The sequence below is a fragment of the Manis javanica genome, chromosome 4 (assembly GCF_040802235.1).
Source record: "Manis javanica isolate MJ-LG chromosome 4, MJ_LKY, whole genome shotgun sequence".
Classification (NCBI taxonomy): domain Eukaryota; kingdom Metazoa; phylum Chordata; class Mammalia; order Pholidota; family Manidae; genus Manis; species Manis javanica.
In genome coordinates this window covers 160956417-160977563 of record NC_133159.1, presented here as the reverse complement: position 1 = coordinate 160977563, position 21147 = coordinate 160956417, and the positions used below count along the sequence as shown (strand labels likewise).

The 21147-nt window shown below is 53.4% G+C and overlaps 1 protein-coding gene across 5 annotated transcripts in view; it reads left to right on the top strand.

Moving 5' to 3' along the window:
- The first annotated feature begins 1268 nt into the window (after positions 1-1268).
- ACLY (ATP citrate lyase) overlaps positions 1269-21147 on the top strand; it is a 38436-nt gene continuing 18557 nt past the window's right edge. The window contains exons 1-14 of one of the 5 annotated variants that reach the window (XM_017660394.3): positions 1269-1423; positions 5742-5926; positions 7127-7249; positions 8924-8986; positions 9386-9576; positions 10034-10113; positions 11271-11401; positions 12171-12289; positions 13188-13324; positions 13985-14046; positions 15257-15374; positions 17180-17334; positions 17816-17906; positions 18987-19016. In XM_017660394.3, the coding sequence (XP_017515883.1) occupies positions 5768-5926; positions 7127-7249; positions 8924-8986; positions 9386-9576; positions 10034-10113; positions 11271-11401; positions 12171-12289; positions 13188-13324; positions 13985-14046; positions 15257-15374; positions 17180-17334; positions 17816-17906; positions 18987-19016 (1459 nt within the window). In that variant the 5' untranslated portion in view covers positions 1269-1423; positions 5742-5767. Of the gene's footprint in view, positions 1580-5741; positions 5927-7126; positions 7250-8923; positions 8987-9385; positions 9577-10033; positions 10114-11270; positions 11402-12170; positions 12290-13187; positions 13325-13984; positions 14047-15256; positions 15375-17179; positions 17335-17815; positions 17907-18986; positions 19017-21147 lie in introns of all 5 variants that reach the window. The other 4 variants (XM_017660395.3, XM_017660393.3, XM_017660392.3 and 1 more) reach the window with 4 other exon arrangements.

Here is a 21147-nt window from a genome sequence, read left to right as displayed (position 1 = left end):
GAGTTTAAGCCATGTAGGAGTGGAAGTCTTTCTAGGACCAAGAAATAAAGGAGGTGAGGAGCTGTTTCAAGAGGATGCTTGTGAGGGAAGGCACCAGAAAGTGACATCATCAGGGATCACTCGGGCCAAGCATGGGCAGCTGCCCCACTGCTGGTGACAGCTGGATTGGGGGAGGTTTTTGTCCACAAAAATGTCACAACATTGTTGCAGTGTGAGTAGGACCCAGGGTGCTTGGCAGGGGCACAGGCATGCTGATTCTCTGCAGAGTAGGCTTACCCCTTCACCTGAGCTGGTCAAGGCATGATTCTCGCACCTGGAGCTAGATGGTTGCTAGCGTCAGGTTGTGCTCCGGGGACCTAAAAGGACTCAGGTGGAAGTAGGGAAGCTCCAGAATGTTGGAGCATTAAATATATGTCCTGATTTCCAAGACTGTCTGATTTCAAATATTCTCACCCACAAGTTCACCAGCACCTGTCAGACCGAGTGTCCCAGTTTTGGTTTGGAAAAAATAGTCTAGCAAGAAATGGAGAAAGAGGAAGCAGTAGTTCATTCCTTCCAACGTCTAAGCGTGGGGCTGGGCGGTAGGGGGAACAGGAGACTGGTAGAGATGGCCCCTGCCCTGTCCTGACATGTGGCGTTGAATTCTTCGCTCTGTGCTGCGGAGTGCAGGTGAGTGGTATAGGCGTTGCGACTGACGTCCTCATAACCCCACCTACTTACCCCATCCCCCGCCCTATCCCACCTTGGGAAGTCTGATCTGATCTCTCAGCCTCACCCCACCCGCTCAATGGAAAGGGTCCATGTGCAAATGGGAAAACACTGCCATGGCTGCTTAAAAAGCCGGCCTGAGCACTGGGTTCGGTGCGGCAGATTTCAGGCAGCCGAGACGCAGACGTCAGCTTCTCCGAAGAGGACAGGGAAAAGAAACTCCAGGTCCCCAAAGCTGAGCTACAGCCTGTTCGGCCACCGCCCCTCACAACTCCCTACGAAGTGACGGTCGGCCCAGCCCCTAAGCGATCAGGCCACTGCCCCCAGACGCGTGCTCTCTGCTCCCAGCGTAGCGCGGCCCATCTCCCCACCCGAGGCCCCGCCCCCGGCCGCGCCCCGGCCCCTCTGACTCGGAGGCTGCGCCCTCCCGCCGTCCAAACGGAGGCGCCAGCTGGACTACAAGTCCCAGCAACCCCTGGGCCCCGCCCCTGGGACGGGCAGCGAATTGGGAGGAACCCTGGAGCTCAGGCTAGGGAACGCGTGTGGCCAATCGCGCGGCCGTTTGAGCCGTGTGCCGATGGGGGCGGGGAGAAGCCCAGCGGGGTCGGAACAAAAGCCGGATTCCGAGCGGCTGCGGGAGGCTAGAGCGCTCGGGGGAACTGGCTGTTCCTTGCGGCCTGCGAAGGGAGCGCCGTGCACCGACTTTCGCAGAGAGGTGAGCGGTGGGCGGCTGCTTTTGCGGGACGGACCGCACCTGCCTGGGAAGCTTCCCGCCTCCTCCCTCCAACCCGGAACCGCCACCCCGGCTCAGGCTTGGTGCTCACGCGCCCTCTCTGCACCTGCCTGGAAGTTTAGGGCGTCTTGGCTTTAGGTGAGTTTTCGCCCGGGACCCCGGCCGGCGGCCGCGTGTCGACCACCCCTCCCCTCTTCCACATGCCAGTTCCTGGGAGTTTGAACGGAGCTTCCCTCCGTCCTTGCTTCTTTTCCCTCCGCCGAATTGAATTTGCACCATCCTGACGCCCCTCACCCCGACACGGGGCCGGTCATAGAGCCGCTTCTGCCTTTATCCGGCCACCTCTTAACCCCCATCCGGGTTCCCCCACCAGATCAGGGAGACGGGAAGTAGAGCGGGGGCCACTCGCCCCGCTCCGACCGGGCTTGGGCCTGACTCAGTTTTGTGGAGAGTCTGTGAGACCCACGAAAGTGGAGGGAGCAAGCCGGCGCACAGCCTTGGCGGGCCACGCGGGCAGGGCTGCCCCAGGGTGTCCGAGGCCTGGCCTCGCCGCGAGGACTTGGCCGTGGAGCGTAGGAAGGACCCTCCTCGCCCCCGAGGTGCCGTCCGGCCCAGGCATTAAGCGACAGATGGCCTGGGTGCCTGTCTGCCCCCTCACTCCTGCCACTGACGCCGAGCCTGGCCGTGGCGAGGTCCTCAATGAGCCGGAGGATGCTGCCGCCCTCCTCCGTTGGGCCTGGCAGAGGCCCAGTCCCAGTTCCTGCTGCCCTCTCCAACCGTGGCAGATACTGTGCAGGACCAAAGAGTTCGGTCCTTAGGTGTTCCCCGGGAAGAGGATTTGGGTGGGGGGTGAACAGTGCATAGCTGTGTGGTCAGCCAGCCCACTCCTCTCCACCTTTTAACTTTGTTCCAGCCAGCTCAGATCCTTAGATTTATGAAATGTTGGCTGAGGGACAGCTGGTAGACCCCAGCTGCCCAGATGAGTAATTTTAACTGCTTAGAGAGCTTCTTAAATGGCTTGGGGGATGGTGATGGGAAGAGCCTGAGACACTGGGCAGCTGGTGTCTCCACCCCCGTTCTCGTATGGTGCTTACTGCAGTAGGGAACCCTCACAGAATTGTGCCCCTTGCCTTCATTCCAGGGATTGCTTGTCCTCTCAGAAAACCCCGATCCTACACAAACCAACCTTAAAATGAGTGCTCGTTGTCCTTCCCAGAGAGAAACCCTAAGTGGCATCCCCTGTTGTTCCTCTCCATGGGCTCTCAGAGGCACTTTCCTGGGGAACAGCCTCCTTCCACTCAGCCTTCCCTATGGGCTGCTTTTGTCCTTGGTGGCTCTTGTGGATGAGCCCAATCCTGGGTCACTTACGCTGTCTGCAGAAAAGACCATATTCAGCTTATAAGGCCCTCCCTTGGAGTATGTGTGTATTTTCAGGTTCTCTGCCATGATTCCCCCTGTATGGTTTACACATTTACCTGTTGCTAGCTAATAGTTCCTGGGGCCCCAAAGTGGATCCCCAGGATCTTAGCTCTGCCCTGAAACCATCTATCACCAGTTTGACAGACATTCAGTTTCTGGGCAGGCAGCCTAAGACTTTGGAGCTGGGGTGGGGATGGGGTAGCTCTCCCCAAAAAGCAGACTGTTAAGCCTCCACTAGAGCAGATATTCTTAACTGGTGTCCTGTGGGCCATCAGATCACAGTCACAGGTCAGCGCCTTGAAATGGAATGCACAATTGGATATGTGCACATTTTTCTGGGCTTTTCTTAAAGGTGTTAAAAGAGTCTGAGACCTCAAATAGGTTAAGAGTCATAGCCCTAGAGACTCAAAGACCCTGCTGAACGATTATATTTTCAATCTATCTCTTCCCAGGCCACTCCCTGGGCTTGTGAACCTTCTTACCCTGCATTAGCAAATATTCAGAGGCCAGATTCTTTTTCTGCTCTTATTCTACCATAAAAGTCTCTGTCTTGGCCTTGAGAGGGCTTGCCCCATCTAAGCCAAAGTCCTGTGATGGCGAATCTGTTTAAAGCTGACCAGTCTTTTCTCTCTCGTGTCATCCACTCGCAGTGTCTTCTGTGCCCCACTTCCCCCAGCTTTATGGAGATGAGCTCTTGGATCTGAGATTTGAGATTTGATCTAAGGCTCAAGAACATTGTGTTTTTTCGGCTGCAGAAGGGTCCCTTTCCTTAACCTTGTCCTTCCCAGAGTTGGGTGTTTGCTTTGGGAGGTTCCAGGCTGGGGGAGTTGTTGCTCTGGAAGTGTCTTTCAGACTTCTCCCTGCTCGGGAGGCTTAGCTGAAGGGCTTCCACCCTCCTGGAGTTTGTGATAACTTGTGTCCTGATGTGCCTGAGCTGCTGAGGGTGTTCAGAGTCCCCTCCCCCGCCTTCTTCCTCTGCTTGCTCGGCCCTGGGCTGCATTTTGTTTGGGAGGGGGTAGGGGCAGGTATACCCTTCTGATTTCAGGACCAGTTTTTCTGGTCTGAAGTCAAGAAGGTTGGGAAATGGGGCTGGAGTGGTTTGGGGGTTAAGGACTGTGGAGCAGTGGGGTTGTTGAGGTGTCTCCTTTGTAAACTCATGTTGACAAGGAGCCAGAAGTCATCCCAGGGGAAGGCCAGAAGAGGGAATATCTCCTTTGAGCCCCTTCCCAGCTCCCCCACTTTGGGCCAACACCAGACTGAATGTGCCCATTGTGCTGAGCTGGAGACTAGCTGGGCGGCTGAGGGAGCTGGCTAGGATTAGAACCTGAAGCCCTAGCCTGGCAAGTTGGGAGGAAGATGGAGAGTGGCCCCTGGAACTTTAGCCTCCCCTGAGCCTGGAATGGAGACCAACCTTCATGTATAAACCAGCCAGCTCCCTAACTCCACCCTCCTTTATTTGCATTTGACTTTTCTCCTCCAGCAAATACAGCACCTTCAGTTTTGGATCTTTGCAGGAGAGATAGGAGTGACTTTTCCTGATCTGGCCAAGCTCTTGGCATGAATGACTTGGTTTCTTTTCTCTCTCCCTCCTCCTTTTCCTCTCCTCCACTTCGTCCTCCACTGCCCCTGGGAGAGTGGGTGTGTCAGGACAAAGCAGGGGGAAAATGAGGAAATTGTCATCACATACCCTGTGTGAGATGAAGCAGCCCCCCCACACCCCATGGCCTGGTCCCTGAGGAAATGGTCTTTTCTCTTGGCCTGAGGCATGGAGTTTTCTGGGGACCAGAGTGAGAGGGTTTGGGTTCAAGTCTTGGGGCCTCTGCTTATTAGGCTCTTATTAGCTCTGAGTGTTACTCCTTCTCTAAGAAACAGGGTTTTGAATCTTGATGTGCCTCACAGGACTCGCATAAAATGTAGTGGAAGATGGTTTCTGCCTCCTCCCCTGGCTCTGGCTCAGGTAGAAGTGACCAGTACTGGGTGGTCGCTACAGAGGCCTCTGCTCTAACGTCGCATCTGGATGACTCGGTGGGTTAGGCAGATGCACTGAAGGTCACAGGTGGCCTGCCCAGTGTCTGCTCTGAACTTGGGGGTGGGAGTCTAGTGTCCTGGGAGAAATGAGTCTCTTCCTCCTTGCTCCTGGGAACTTGGTTCTGCCCGAGGCTAAGTAAACTTGCCCTCAGCCTGTTGTGGGGTGTGTGTGAAATGGGTGAGCCTGGGTGTGGGGAAGACAAAACCTGTAGGGGAAGTAAGGCCAGCGTTGCACAATTCTGGCCATGTGCTCCATAGGTCACAGAACCAAAAGGTGTGTTTCGGTGTCTGTGTACCTACCTCGGGTGGCACCAGCACTCAGGTTTGGGTCATACCTGCCCTTTTTTTTTTTTTAAACTGAGGTATTGTTGATAGACAATTTTATATTGGTTTCAAGTATACAACACAGAGGTTCAGCACTTCCCCACATTATCAAATCCTCACCCGCCTCTAGTGCAGTCACCATCTGTCCACATAGGAAGGTGTTGCTAATCTTTCTGGCCTCCTCATCCAGCTGCCTTTTGCTCCAGGACGAATGTGGTCATGGGTGAGCTGGTTTGCTGAGATGGAATAGAGATAGGGCTCAGCCAAGAGTCCTCAAGAGTGGGAAATGCTGCCTCTGTTTTTCTCCACCGTCTTCCCTCGCCTGTCATTTCCGAATCCTCTTCTGCTATCAGAAGTGCTGTTAGCTTTCTCCTTCCCACCCGTCCTGCTGGGGGCAAGCCTTTCTCTCCCTCCTTAGAAGCACTGGGATTGGGTTTTGTTGTCTGGAAGCAGCTGGGCATGACTCTGCTGTGCTGGAGAAGATAGTACCTGTTTCCTTGCCTCTTCTGATCAGCTGTTCTTACCTCAGCAGGTAGAGCAGGTCCATCTGCAGCCATGTCAGCCAAGGCAATTTCGGAGCAGACAGGCAAAGAACTCCTCTACAAGTACATCTGTACTACCTCAGCCATCCAGAACCGGTTTAAGTATGCCCGGGTCACCCCTGACACAGACTGGGCCCGCCTGCTGCAGGACCACCCCTGGCTGCTCAGCCAGGTAAGCCTGCTCTTCCCCCGCACCCCAGCCACAACTGGGCCCTTTGTCCAAGCCTGGGGTCAGAGAAAAATAAAGGATTGGTTTGTTGGGGGTGTTCAAGCAGGTCACATGATAGCAGACTGCCTGCATCAGTGGATAGCATGCAGTGGGCTGAGCAGGAGTCTGTGCTTGGCTCTGGGCCCTGCATGATGAGGTAGCCTGGTGTGGTGGTATACACGGAACATGGGCTGGGAACTGGACAAACTGGAGTCCAAGTCACAAATCTCTATTTATGGACTATGTTGCCTGGAGCAACCCATCTCACCTCTCTGAGTTTTAGATTCCCCATCTGTCAAATGGGTATAACACTCACACTGTGAGCTGTAAGGATTATCATTAACGTCTGGAAATCGTTTAGTGTGCTGCCTGCCAACTTGGTAGATGCTTATTAAAAAGTAGCACATTTGCCTCCCCACCTTTGGTCCCAAGTGGAGCATATCAACAATGTGTCAAGGCCATGGGAAAGTATGATGTGCTTTGTGTAGAATGGCTAATGGCCTTGGCAGGGGGCAGCCTGGGGTAGAGGCTCCTCTTTTCAGATCCCTGCCAGGCTGTCGTTGGGAAGCTGAGACTTCTTAGGCAGGGCCTGGAGAGGAGGATGAGGACCAGTGGTGGTTGTCTCAGGGACACATTTCCTCCTGGCCACAAAAGGAGCTGCCTCCAGAGGTAGGGACTGATTTCCTGGAACTAGAAGGTATGAGCAGAGGCTTGGGGCTGCTTGGCGGGCCTGTAGATAGGGTTCAAGCACAGATGACCTCTGAGGGCCTTTGTCACCCCAGGGTTCTGTCTGTCTGTCCTTCCTTTTGGAACACTGGTGCTAATCCATACTCTGACGAGTTTATGGTTTGATGAAGCTAAGATACCCATAGAGAGGGCAGGAGTCTTTCATTCATTCAGCAGATATTTGGTGAGCACCTGCCCTGTGCCAAGCCCCATGCTGGCATGGATGGCTCTAGGTTCTTGGCTGTCAGAAGAAACATATAGGCCAGAATAAGTGAGGGAAGCTTGGAGGAGCTGACCCCAAAGGATGGATGGCATTGATTTTGGGATTGGGGTGTATTGGAAGACATGTAGGCTGTCCTATGCTTTGGGTCCCCAAACTATCACTTCTTTCTCCGCCTTTTCTTTCCTTGTTCTAAATACAAACACCTTTCATTTCAGAGTTTGGTTGTCAAGCCAGACCAGCTGATCAAACGGCGTGGAAAGCTGGGCCTAGTTGGGGTCAACCTCACTCTGGATGGGGTCAAGTCCTGGCTAAAGCCACGGCTGGGACAGGAGGCCACAGTGAGTTGCCGGTATAGGGTCGGGGGGTGTGTTGTGGTAACAGAAGCATGCATGGTCCCTCCATATGGGCAGCCCTGTGGATCACCCCCACAGCCTGGTCCGGTAGCAGCCTGGGGAAGGTGGGAGGGCCCTCAGGGCTGGTGCTGGTGCTTGTTCCCAGCAACCCTATTATCAGGGAATAACAAGATGTGCTGCAAAGGCATCCCTGGTATAGTTCAAGAACCAGGTGGAAATGGTATGTTTCTTTAATGATGATCATGGAGATGGGACTCTGAGGCCCATTCTGGGAACCTCTTTGTTTTCATTTTCTAGAAGGGGTATGCTAGCTTGTCATGACATGCATTCATAAGAGAATGGGTAAAAAAAGTTAAAGAAGGAACATGAAGAATCTCTTAGGCAGAGAGATGTTATTGGTCTAAGAACCTAGGGTGATAGTGTTAATAACAGTAAAGAGTAAATTCCGTTCTTGGCTTTTTCTGGCTTGGTGATTGGTTTCAACTGTGTAAATGAGAGAGCTAAAGTGAAATAGGGTTTAGGAAGGTTAAGAGATGCTCAGAAATAAAACTGCATTTCTTTTTCTCCTCACTCCCAAAGGGAGTTGGAGAACTGAAGGGAGAAAGTGGGCTGAGGCATGGCTTAGATTGGGGGATATGCCATCCACATTTGGCTTTGTCCCATCTGGGGTGACTGTGGACTAGGGTGAGCTGTTCTCTTCTTTGGCTGCCCTGGAAGTAGGATGAAGATGGCAGTGGAACCATTATTGGGCTCCCTGAAATAAGTTCTTCATGTTAAATTCTCAGTTCCTTATGGATAAAGAGGGGTCCTTGAAGTTGTATGTGGCCTGGGGGTGGAGGGATCTTGACCTTCATGTTTCTAGGCCCTTGGAGAGAAGACAGCAGGGTTGTTGGCTGAGAAATGTCCCGAGGGAGGTCCTCATGCCCCCCCTTTCCTCTGCTGGCTGCTAGGAGAGGGATGTCGGGAGTGTCTGAGCTGGTGGCAGCGTCAGCCAGCAGGAGCGGCTCATTACCTCTGATGGATCACTGTCTGGTCCCTGACTCAGCAATGACGCAGGGCGGGTGGGGGCTTCAGGACCTGCTGGGATAAGGGCTGTCTCGCCTCGGCTGCTGCCAGGGACCCACTCAAACTGATTAGCTCTGCAGGCCTGTTGTCCTCAGCCAGGAAACTCAGCCTGCTGAGCTCTGGCTCTTGTCCCCACCCCACCCATCCCCACTGTTCCCCACGCCTGGACTCATGTCCTCAGGCTGGGTCTACCTGCCTGAGCTCTGGGATGAAGAGCCTTGATTTGTCTGCGCTCCTTAATTTGCGTGATGGCTGGGAAGGAGGTGACTCCTGATCTTTGCGCTCTGGGGCTGGAGCATTGTCGCCCCTCATTTATCACCCTCCAGAGGAGGCAGAAGAAGAATGCAAGGTGTACGTGTCAGAGTGTGGCTGGCACATGGCAGGGATATCTATGAAGACTTCTTTAGCTCAGGGGTCTGTCACCCCACTGCCCTGCTTTCTGGAAAAGTCTTTCTCTGCAGGCGGTGTGGTAGATGTGCTTGGGCCCACCTCTGATGGGAGGGTGAGGTGGAGGGAGCAGAGGGCCATCTACCTCCTGCGCTGGGGAGCATGACATGCTGTCCATCCAGGCTTTCTCTCCCTCCATGTCCGTAGGTTGGCAAGGCCAGAGGCTTTCTCAAGAACTTTCTGATTGAACCCTTTGTCCCCCACAGTCAGGTATGTGTGAGGTGGCTCAAGCTGGGTCTTCTTTCTTCTGGAGTTTTGTGTTTGCCCGTCCCAACAATGAAGGGAGAAATCAAGCTGCTGGAGAAAAGTCAAAGGGACTTGAAGGTGTGAGGGTGCCGCAGAGCAGGGAGTCCAGAGATGGAGGCAGGGCTTGGTTTGCAGCGGGGAGGAACTGGGGCTGGTTAACAGGTGGGACTTTCCAGTGCTAGAATGAAAAGACTGGAAGGCCGGACCCCTCCCCCAGATCAGGTCACACTGGCAGAATCCCTTCATTTCTCTGGTCTCCAAGGAGAAGATGGTGAACAGGTCACCTCTGTGAGGTTCCCTGTTTAGAGATGAGCGCGCAGGTGTTGATCCCCTTACCCGTTGGGCTCTCTCTTTCCCTGAAAGGCTGAGGAGTTCTATGTCTGCATCTATGCCACTCGAGAAGGGGACTACGTCCTGTTCCACCACGAGGGGGGGATGGACGTGGGCGACGTGGATGCCAAAGCCCAGAAACTATTTGTTGGCGTGGATGAGAAGCTGAATCCTGAGGACATCAAGAAACACCTATTGGTCCATGCTTCTGAAGACAAGAAAGAGTTGAGTGAGAGGGAGGGCAGGAGGGTGGCAGTGGGGGAATGAGGAAGGCTGAACCCTTTGGGTACGGAGCAGGGAAAGCTGGTCTTCCCAACCTGGGCATCCACTCCCGGTCCCAGCATCTAGGTAGGGGGGTGGGGAGCTAGCAGTAGGCACAGCCCCGCCCTGGCCCTAGGAGGGGAGCTGAGGGCAGCAGGGGGGCCAGCTCAGACTGGAGGATGCCGTCAGCATCCCTCACCTCCGTGCCCCTGTCTGTCCAGCATCTCGCCCACTAGCGCCGTTCCTGACAGCTGCTTTCCGCCTCAGTGGCTGAAGAGTGGTGTCCAGGGACTGGAGAGCGAGAGTGGGCGAATGCTGGGAAGTGGAGCTGTCGGGCCGTGAGAGATGGAGGGGGCGGGCGGGATGTGCTGCTGAGCCTGCTCCCTGATGGATTGACTGTCCCTCTCTCCTTGCCTCTAGAATTCTGGCCAGTTTTATTTTCGGTCTCTTCAATTTCTATGAGGATCTGTACTTCACCTACCTCGAGATCAACCCCCTTGGTAACCGGCTCTGCTGGGGTGGGATGCAGCAGGGGTCAGTTATAACAGTGTTCCAGTGCCTGTCGTAATCCTGGCCTTGACATTCCGAAGACCAGCCCCCCACTCGTAGAGGGCAGTGTAGCAAGTGTGTGCAGGGAGCTGTCTCCGGGCTCATTGAATGCAGACTCCTGTTTCTGAGCCCTCAGAAGACAAGGATGACTCTTCTTTTAACCACCTCCAGCCTCTTTCTTTGGTCTTAACTTGTTCTGTGTTGGGGAAGTCCTGGTTTGGATCTGATTGTGTGCTCTGTGGCTATTCCTGCCTGTGGGTCAGGCTGTTCTACCAGGAGTGGGGCTGCCTCTGTGCTGCCCTGAACATTCAGGCCCTTCTCTCTTCCTGGTCCCTCAAGAGGCCCCTTATCCCTCCCACTCCAGGAGTTGGTCAATCACTCACGCCAAGGCTGGGAAGACCTTGGCCTCAGCCTTTCACGCTGTGAGGGAGGCAGGCGGTGTGGGCTGGCTCTGGCCAAGGCTTTTCAGGGCAAAGTCTGATTCTGTATTCTAGTGGAGATGCCGCCTCTGTAATGGACCAGATGGCTGTGTGCTAACTTAATTAACTAAATGACCATGGGTGAAAGGGAAGATGGATGTCCAGTGAGGCTGCAGTGAATCCTGCTGGTTGGGGGCCCAGTGCACCCACAGCCTCTCACTGTTCCCCTTACCCCCACTGCCAGCAACAAGCCTTCCCCTAGCCAGGCCCCAGGAAGCCCAAATGTGCACACTTGGTGGGTGGGTGGGATATTCTGATAGCAGCCTCTACCTTAAACACTTTTTTGTTTTAATGGCAGGGCTGTGGATGGGTAAATGGCTAGGTATTTAAGGCACAGAGAGTGGCATTTCATAAAAATCCTCACACATTGCTATGGCAACTAAAACAGACTTTTCTGTCATTACCTGTAGGTCAGGGAGGTGCTGCTGGTCTTACAGAAGTCGTCTTCCCTTTAATGGGGGAAAGCTGTGTCTCCCTAAGGGCCATTCTGGTTTCTTGTCAAGCTCAGGAGCTGTTAGGCCTGGGTGGGACCCCATGAGAGTGGTGTGTGGGGAAGTCTGGAGGGGTTCGGAGGTCAGTGGTTGCCTCTGCCCGGGGCTGGTGTCTGATGGCCTTTGCTTTCCTCACAGTAATAACCAGAGATGGCGTATATATTCTTGACTTGGCGGCCAAGCTGGATGCCACAGCTGACTACATCTGCAAAGTGAAGTGGGGTGATCTAGAGTTCCCTCCTCCCTTTGGGCGGGAGGCTTACCCAGAGGTAAGGCTGGTTTGGGGAGGAGACAGAGGGTGAGGGGTTTGGGGAGAAGGTGACTAATTTCAGATGAGCATTTGGCCCCCCTTGTGGGTTGTATGTTTGGCAGGAAAGGAAGACCTAGAACCATTTAATTTTCTTCAAACCCCAGAGGAAGCAGGGTGGGAGTCAGCCAAGCCTCTGAATCCTGGCCAGAAATGCTTTTAGATTTCTCTCTCAATCAACCTCCTGGGTTCTTAACTTGTTATGTTGCTTCTCGATAATTCCAAGTGGCTCTCCCTAATCCTATAGGGGGAAGGTAGTTCTCTCTGCTGCTTGCTGAGAATTTTAATTGCTCCTTCCCATCCTATCCTCTGAGGTCCTCGCAACAGGATCAGGCCTGTTGATGCAACCCAGGCCATGGGAAGAGTCTGGGCTCGGGGGAGGGGGGCCTCTGATGAGCTTGCCACGCAGGTGCTGGGATCGGGAGTCGTGGTAGAAGCAGAGTGACCTAGTGAGGGTTGGGATTTGGGCAGAGGGCCAAGGACCTGAAGTCAGATGAAGGAGTTGTAAAGTGTCCGCAAGCGATGACTGTAGCCGTCGGTGGTTTTAGCACTTGAAGATGCCGTATGTTTTGTCCCAGGCACATAGGACCCTGAGCAACCCCTTCTTCCTGACCCTACTAAGGCAATTGTGACCTCTTCTTGTGTCTCCAAGGAAAGAGGAGGGGTCCTGGGATCTGGGACCTGGTGAAGGGGGCACTCCTGGGGCCCACCTGTTGCTCTCTGGTTCCTAGGAAGCCTATATTGCAGACCTGGATGCTAAAAGTGGGGCGAGCCTAAAGCTGACCTTGCTGAACCCCAAGGGGAGAATCTGGACCATGGTGGCTGGAGGTGGCGCCTCTGTCGTGTACAGGTAACTGGGGGCTGCTGAAGGGGCGGTGCCCAGGTTCACCCAGGGCCCACATGTGCATGGCCTGGATCTCAGTGCTTCTTCGGAGGGGCTCTCCAGTTTCTCAGAATGGCGCAGAGCAGGTGGACTCGTAGGGCTTCCCAGAGTGGCTCAGGGGCTCTAATGAGGGCTTACCCTGTACACAGTATCTCCTGCAACCTTCTTGTTTGCTTCAAAATAAAGTTATTTTTATTAGTTTTAATTCATATCATTAGTGATATGTGCTGTATGCAAAGGTACAACAAATGGAGGAAAGAACCAGAAAGTGAATGTTGCCTTGCTGTTCCCCCTCTGCCACTAGGTCAGCACAGTGAGTGCACTGCTGTGTGTCCTTCCAAGCATTTATTGCCCGTATGCGTATTCGTACTTGTACACTTTGTAGAAATAGTAGGATCATATTCTGTGCTGTTTACATAATTGGTAGTTTTTCACTTTGAGCACAGTAGACGTCTGCCCCTTTCTAGATCTGTAATCTGCCACATTCCTTTTCATGGCTGCATGGACTCTTCAGACTCTGGCTGAAGCAGTGTTACTTCTCCATTGGGCAGCCCAGCAGGAACTCCCGGAATGGGCAATTTAGTTTTGTGTCGGGAGGTGCCCCTTGTTCGTTTTACTTCCCATTGTCAGTCTAGGGCCCTACAGTGGCCCGGCTGGCAGAGGTCACTGCCCAGGAGAGTCTGGTGCAGCACAGTAAACCTTCAGGTGTGACTCTCCTGGGTCCGGAGGGTCCAGGGTCTGAGAAATAGGTTCCATAGACGGACTTCAGGGCTTTGGGGGTGACTGCATGTCCTCCTGGACACCAGGCTGCCACTCTTTGCCGCTGGAGTCAGAGCCAGCACTGACTACCATGTCTCCCCGGCAGCGACACCATCTGTGATCTGGGGGGTGTTGATGAGCTGGCGAACTACGGGGAGTACTCAGGCGCCCCCAGTGAGCAGCAGACCTATGACTATGCCAAGACTATCCTCTCCCTCATGACCCGTGAGAAGCACCCAGATGGTGAGACATACATGCTCCCTCCCCAGGGTGGCCCGTGTGCTGGTGTGGGGACAGATTTGGACTAGGAGGCACTCAGGTGGTGACCTTGGTCCTTTGCAAGCTGGGGCTAGTCATTTAGCTTCTGGGCCTTTGTTTCCCCATCTGCCCAGTGGGCTCTGGGAGGGCAAGGAGGTGGTGTGTGCACAAAGCCACATGAGCAGGTGTGGTGGCAGCGACTCGCTCTGATGGACTGCAATAAACTCAGCTCAGTGGCCCACCTACACATTGTTCACCCAGGCTGTGCAAGTCCCCGCTTCCCTTTACTACCTGTCCAGCCTTTGGGGACTACACATAACAGTTCCCTCCCTTGAGTCAGATAATCTGACATTCCCACCAGGAGTATCCAGAAAACAAGTTGGGTTTCTGATGCCAACTAGGAATGCTGTAGAGATAATGTGAGTTTGGATTAACCACCTGCATGTAGGTAATGGAGAGTCAAGCTGATATTTCTGAACAGGTATCAGGAGAAACAGGCTGCCCCACCCCACCTCTGCACTGATTCCTCCGAGCAGTGGGGGACCCTTGCTCAGAGTGGGGGGAGCTCCCTCAGGTGGATTTCTGTTAAGATGCTCAAGTCTACTTTTCTAACTCCTTTTTTTGTTTCTCTTACTGCAAACCCAGGCAAGATCCTCATCATTGGAGGCAGCATTGCAAACTTCACCAATGTGGCTGCCACATTCAAGGTAACCAGCTTCAGGGAATAACACAGTTTCTGGGGAATGTGGGCTTGGGGGAAGTGGGGAAGGAAGGTTTCTGAAAACTAGGTGTGAGATAAGCAGGCCCCCATGAGCTACCTAGTCTAGGTAAGGGCTCTTGATCCAGGTTTCTTTATTGGGGGTGAAGAAGACACTGGAATTGATCTGGGTCTTCTCCAAAAGGTAAAAATAAGGGAAGTGTTTTGATTATCTGGGGTTCTTGCTCATCCATCCTGTGCATGGGTCAGAGACATGGGCTCACAGTTGAAAGCATGACTGCTTGTCAAGAGGGATGACAGTTAACATGTTTTGAGAGTCATCCCCTTCAAAGCAGCCATCCCAGGAGGCCGTTTATTATTCTGTACTGTCAGATGCTCAGTGAGGCAGTTCAAGAATGTCCACCATCTTGTAGTTCCAGTTAAGTTTTGAGAATAATGAATAAATGTCAACCTTGAATGCCTGAGCTCTCAAGAAGTAGGGAACTGGGCCTCACCAGTCTTGCCTAAAACAGGGTCTCCCTAATTGGATCTGATTCAATAGAAAAATTTAAAGAGATGAATCTTGACAGCTCTATTTTATGTTCTGAGCAACCCTTTGAGAAAGGCAGCAGGAATTGTCTGTAGAGCTTCCAGTGAAATGCCTTGGGTGGTAGAAATTAGGCTCCTGGCCCAGTAATTATCCTCTGTCCTGTGAGACCAAACTGGTACACACCTGCCCATCCTCCTGTGTTTCCAAAGTTGATACCCATTGCAAGGGTTGGTCCCCTATTCACTTCAAGAAGCTTTTGTAGAACTTTGGCATTTAAGTAGACTATATCCTGGTACCTCTCAGAACTCTTGCATAGGACCCCGGCATACTCCCTCCCCATCCCATGTTGCAGTAAGAGAAGGCAAGAAAGACTGTAGATGGGGACAAAAGAGAGACCAGCAAAGGCCCACTGACTCCATACGTTGAGGGTGTCACTGCCAGATACCCAGACAGTCCCCTCAGCAACATTATAAGTGACCACTTGTCCTAGGCCTTTGGTTGCTAATGTGTAGTCCAGTCCACACTGGGAAAGTTCTTGACTTGGTGGCGCCTGCCATGCTTCACGAGGAGCAGCCCTTGTTCTATACACCTTGGTACGTCTGCTTATATGAATAACTGACTTATGGCTGCCTTGTTTTTAGTCATGTCTGTCATCCATTTGTGCTTCCAGGGCATCGTGAGAGCAATTCGAGATTACCAGGGTCCCCTGAAGGAGCATGAGGTCACGATTTTTGTCCGAAGAGGTGGCCCCAACTATCAGGAGGGCTTACGGGTGATGGGAGAAGTCGGTAAGAGGGGGGGCTTTTTCTCCCTCCCCCTTTCCTTTCTGGCTGTGCAGCTGCCTCTGCTTCTACCGTCTGCCCTCCCCTGACAAAGCACCCAACCTAAACTTCAGAGTGGGCAGTAAAGCATTTTCACTTAGCTGTTCATGGAACAAATATCGCAGAACCTGCTGTGCTGGGCACTGGGGTTATATCCACATAATCGATGGCTGAGTAGGTTGACTGTAATGTCGGGTTGTGCAAAGTGCCATGGAGGAAAACAGTGAAGGCATAGAGTATGTGGGAGAGGATGGGGCCAGTTTTAAATGGGGTGACCAGAAAAGGTGACATTTAAGTAAATAGCTGGAGGAGAGAAGGGAGCAGCTCAGTGGTGGCTGTCTGCAGAGGAGAGGGCAAGGTCCAGGGCCCTGAAGTGGGAGCATGCTGGGACCAGAAGGGAGGGCCGGGGGAGCAAGGGGCAGGGTGTTGGGAGATGGGGACAGAGGGGCAGTGGGAGCACACACGAGGCACTGGTACAGGTCCCAGGGAGCAATTGGCTGTGGCCCTGGGCTGGCAGGCACTGGAAGACTTTGAGAGAGTAACTCAATTTGACTTGGATTTGAAAGGGTTATTTTGGCCACTGGCAGCCAGGGTAGGAGCAGAGAGACCATGAGGAGGCTACACAGAGCAGTGGCCTGGACTGAGGGCAGGGGTGGAGGGAGATGTGATGAGCAGTCAGGTCCTGGCCACTGATGGCCTGGATGCTGCGGGTGCAGGACGGGGAAGGGTCCGGTAGCTGGCAGAACAGGAGAGCTGCCCTGTGAGGAGATGGGAGAGGAGAGGGTGTGGCATTCATTTTGGCTTCCTTTTTGCCTTCCACATTTTGAGTGTCTCCTGCAGGCTCATGAGTCTTCAGACTCAGAGCTGTCAAGAAGTTGAGGACCACATCTCGTCAGTCAGGACTAAAATACTAAAATCGGGTCTCCCTAAATTGACCTGATTGAACCTGAACCACATGTGATCAGGAAAGGGCAGCCTCTGTTGCTAAGAGCAGTCATGTGTGGGGCAGGGGTTCATGGGAAGTGCCAGAGGGGTGTCAGATACAAGATGCTCTTCTGAGTGAGTGTGCCCTCTGATTGGAGAGACAGAAGTGTTCCATCCTCCCATTTTCCATGGCAAACGCGCAACCCACCTAAATCACTTGACATGGTACCAAGTCCTAGTTTTCACCTCAAACTGAGTGCCTCCCTCAGGCTCAGCCTTTGGGGCAACACAGTGAATGTTACTCAGCCATCAAACTCAGGACATTCAACAAGCAAATGGGCTGGAGATGATGCTTCCAGATGGGGAGCTATACAGTGAGGCAGTCGAGTGAGGAAGTCAGGGAAGGCCTTTCTCCAGAGGTGGCACTGGAGTGTAACTGAGTGATGAGTGATACTTTGTGCAAAGGAAGGAAAGGGGCCACAGGCCTGGGGTGATGTGTGCGGGGTGTTTAGGAACAGTGGCCAGGCCAGGGAGGCTGGAGTGTGGTGACCGCAGATGCTGAGGGTGAGGGCTCACGGGCCAGGGTCCAGGGTGTGGATGGAAGGGGTGTGGTCTCTGGCAATGCAGTGGCCATCTGAGAGTGTCAGTAAAGCTGTTTCTTACTCTTATTAGCAGGTTGTCTGTACGAAAATTTGTTTGGTGGTGATAATGTGGCAGTTGGTTTATCCTGGATAATTGCACAGAAAGCTCCAGACATCAGGCTGGGCTCTGTAGGACGTTGCAAAGTCATGAGAATTTGGGCACCACTTTAAAGACTTGAATGATGGGTTTTGTTCCTTCCCTCACAGGGAAGACCACTGGGATCCCCATCCATGTCTTTGGCACCGAGACTCATATGACGGCCATTGTGGGCATGGCCCTGGGCCACCGGCCCATCCCCCACCAGCCTCCCACAGCAGCCCACACTGCAAACTTCCTCCTCAATGCCAGTGGGAGCACATCGGTAGGTGCTGGCTGTCCTCTGCCTGAAAGCCTGACATGTCGTCATTGTCACTCCCACTTCCCCCACCCCAGAACAGCTTGCCCCTCCTCTGTCCCTAGCCATCTGAGGGCAGCTGGGGAACAGGAGGGAAGGTAGCACCTGGTTAGTTTCTGTATCTCTGCCAGGTTTTTTTCTGTCCTAGTTAAGGTAGTGTAATGGAAAATCAAGGGGTTTTACATCAGACCTGAGTTCAAATCCTGCCGAGAGTGGGACGTTAGCAAGTGTTATACCCGCTCAGAGCTTCAGTTTGCTCGTTTGTAGCACAAGTACGATCCTAATTCCCATCTCAGGGCTGTCAGAACAGTACTTCAGGAAGCAGCTTATAAAGAACAGTGCTGTGCATAGTTCTTGCTACCTGGTTTCTTTGGGGCCTTAGGGACCAGTGGCATTTTTTTCCCCTGCTGCTACCTCTGATGCGCGCTGTCTTCTTATTCCACCCCAGACTCCAGCCCCCAGCAGGACGGCATCTTTTTCTGAGTCTCGGACTGATGAGGTGGCTCCTGCAAAGAAGGCCAAGCCAGCCATGCCACAAGGTGACTTCCAGGGGTTTCAGGCTCCCCGCTCCCCTGCTTTCCCTGGCCCCGCTGGGCCAGCAGAGGCGGTGGAAGACGGTGTAGACTTTGCCCTGAGCATAGGCATGATGCGTGGGGTGGGAAAGGGCAAGGGCCTTCCCCTTGGGCTCTCCTGGTGCTGTGGGTGGGTCACCTTCCTCCCCACTGTCTTCTCTTCCACCCCCTTACTTCCTGTCAGGGTGCATGAGCTGGGCAGGAAGGCTGTGGAGGAGACAGGCCTACAGAAGTGCCTGGGAAAGCTCTGGGAAGAATCTGGGAAGGTTTCTTAGATTTTCTTAATTGGAGAGCAGGAACCCAGAGCTCAGGATGGCAGAGCAAGCTCCCCTAACAGTAGTTCCCCCACCCCATCATCCTGGGGCTTTGAAAAAGACACTCCTTTCCTGCAAGCCCCCCAAAAGAACACACACCATCCACTGGCCCTTCTGTACTCTGCCTGCTTGTCTCTGTCCTCATTCATCCAAGACGTGATCTTTGCCAGCTAGCCCTTAACAACAAGCATTAGATAACCAGTGTTAGTTAACACGGGGCTCATGTGGCCTGTGCAGTCTCTTCTTAGTCACCCTACCTTAAAGCATTTTGTGAAAAAGCAATACTGGCTCCAGGCACTCACATTTGGAAGCCACTTCCCTGTAATCCCCAGACCAGCAGCTTTGCCCGCACTGACAGGTGCAACCCCACACTGACCTAACACAGTACTGTGCTACATGAGGACAAAACATGATTGGCACTAGGAGGGTGGGACTGGGCTGGCCGTCCCTCCATCCCTCCACAGGGCCTAGGGGACTTTGGTGTTCACACCCTCCAAGCTGTCATGACCCTGCTTCACTGCCCCCTTGTTCCTTTGCTCTTTCTTGTTTCTTCTGTGCTGATCAGCTCTCTCCCCTCTTCTGCTGGTTTTCCTTCTGTCTGTTGTGAAATAGAGACAGTGAGGGTGTAAGGCCTACAGGGCTTGTCCATGGGTCCCTTCCTTGTCCCCACCGTTCCCCTCCCAAGCCTCCAGCCAGCAGGTCACTCAGTTGCCTTGGTCATTTTCTTTGACAGATTCTGTCCCAAGTCCAAGATCCCTGCAAGGTAGGATTACGGCGCCCTGCCTCAGCTCCTGTGTGGCTTTGTTAGCGGGGTGCAGTCTTGCCGTCTGCTTTGTTTCCCTGCCAAGTCCTAGTCTTCACTGTCCCTCCCTTCTCACCCCTGCGTAGTTCCTGCCACCACTCAGCGCTCTCCTGGCCGCGTGGCTGGCTCTGGCTCTGGCTCTGGCTCTGGCTCTGCACCGGGGGTGGGACTGAGAGCACAAAAGGAGCAAGAGTCAGGCCCATGGCCTGGAGAGTGCAGTGGTGCAGAGGAGGGGGGTCATCCTGGGAAGAAGGGAGCCGAGCCGTGGAGACTGAAGGGGGTGGGGCAGAGAGTAGTGGGTGAGGACCACTGCTCTGATTCCTGGCTATCTCTCGCGTTGTCTTCATTTTCTTACTTCTCCCCCTCAGCCTTACTACTGCTGACTTCATTCCCGAGTCCCCAGTACCAGGGACAAGTTTAGATTTCTCTGGGATTTGCGGGCAAGACAGGGTAGAGCAATAGAAAACCCAGAAGGGTATGTACCAGTTCTGTCATGGGCTTTGGTTCATGAGGTCACTGTTTACAAGGGACATTTCTGTGCGGCTCATGCAAGCTCGTGTACGCTTGAACACACATTCATCTATTGACCAAGGCAATAGATTCATGGGTTCGAAGCATTAGGGCTTTAACTTTCTGACATTCAACAGCTGTGGGAAGTTTCACCCTGGGGAAAGGGGAGTCTTTTGGTAATACTCTGACCCTTTGCTAAAGGGAGGGGAAGGAGTTACTAGGCTAAGTCACAGATACCTCAGAGAGGCCAGCAGTGCAGCCCTTTGACTATCTGTCTTTAATTCCTACATTTTCTTCTGTCTCTGGCAAGATCCACGTTACCTACAAGACCACACCTGAGGCCTGAGGCTGAGGCCTCTGGAGAGAATGGCCCCTCTGTTCTGCAGAGAGCTCTTTCAGCCCAGGGGAGGGTTCATCTCACTGTCAGTCCCAGGGCTGGCACTGTGGGGGAGTGGCGTGGGGGTCCTCCCTGCTGCTGGCGGGCTGAGGAGCTTTCTTTGGCTTGCCTTCTCTGTGCTTAAGGAGGTGTGTGCTACTTCTTGCCTCTTTTGTGCTGCCGGTGAGGGTAGGTGTGTAGAGAACCCGGCTTTGTCCTGTTTCAGTCCTGTAGCCTCTTGGGTTGGGAGTTGTGTGTGTGTGTGTGTGTGTACACACTGACATTTGGTCTCGCCTGCGAAGGTAGAGTGGTGGGGTCACCCTGGCTTATTTTCCTCCCCCTCAGTTGCACAACTGAGCTGCTGCTTAAGCTAGTACATAATCCTTGCTCTGATGCTAGCTGACCTAGGATCTCTGTCATTTGGCATCTCCGGGCTTCAATTTCATGGGACAGGGAAGGAGGAAACTGGATTAGGTGGCTTCCTTTGTTTTATGATTCATGTCTCATTGGAACCCAGATGGGACTGGGTGACAGTAAATCTCAGGTATTTGCAGCATCAGGAGCCTTCAGTCCTGAGACGCCTCCAGCTGCGGTGATGTGCAGGCCTGTGTAGGGATGAGAACCCTACATGCCTTGGGGAGGTGATCTCTTACATTTATTTAATCAGACCTTTGACTTGGTTAGCCAAGCCTGCATTAGCACACTAGGCTAATTGATACCAGATACCACTGAGCTCGACATTGTTTCCCTGGGGAGCTGCACGCCTCCCTTGAGGACTGCTTTCCTCCAGCAGGACCTATGGGGAAGGGAGGGTCAGGTCCCCTGCCTGCAGGGTGGCAGAGGGGCCTTTCCCATCAGGCTGAGAAATGCACTTCTGACAGCTTCTCTCTCTTCCTTTGTCCCTCACCCCTCCCTGCCCACTGGAGAGCCAGTGCGGGAGCCCTGTTCTGAGCAGGAACAGGCCACCTGGCAGGGAAGGACAGGAGAGATAGCAGAGGTATGATGGGGGTGCCAGAGCCCAGACTCAGCCTCGGTTAGAGATAAGGCTGCAGCAGTCTCTTCACTGGACCTACACTGGCCGAGAATTGTGAGAATTCAGATCCTGACCCAAACTGGGTTACGCCTGGATTTAGAGGTGACGATTGCTGGGGCATTGTTTTAAAGTCCTGTGGCCACCAAAATTGGGAGTGCTTAACATTTTTTCCC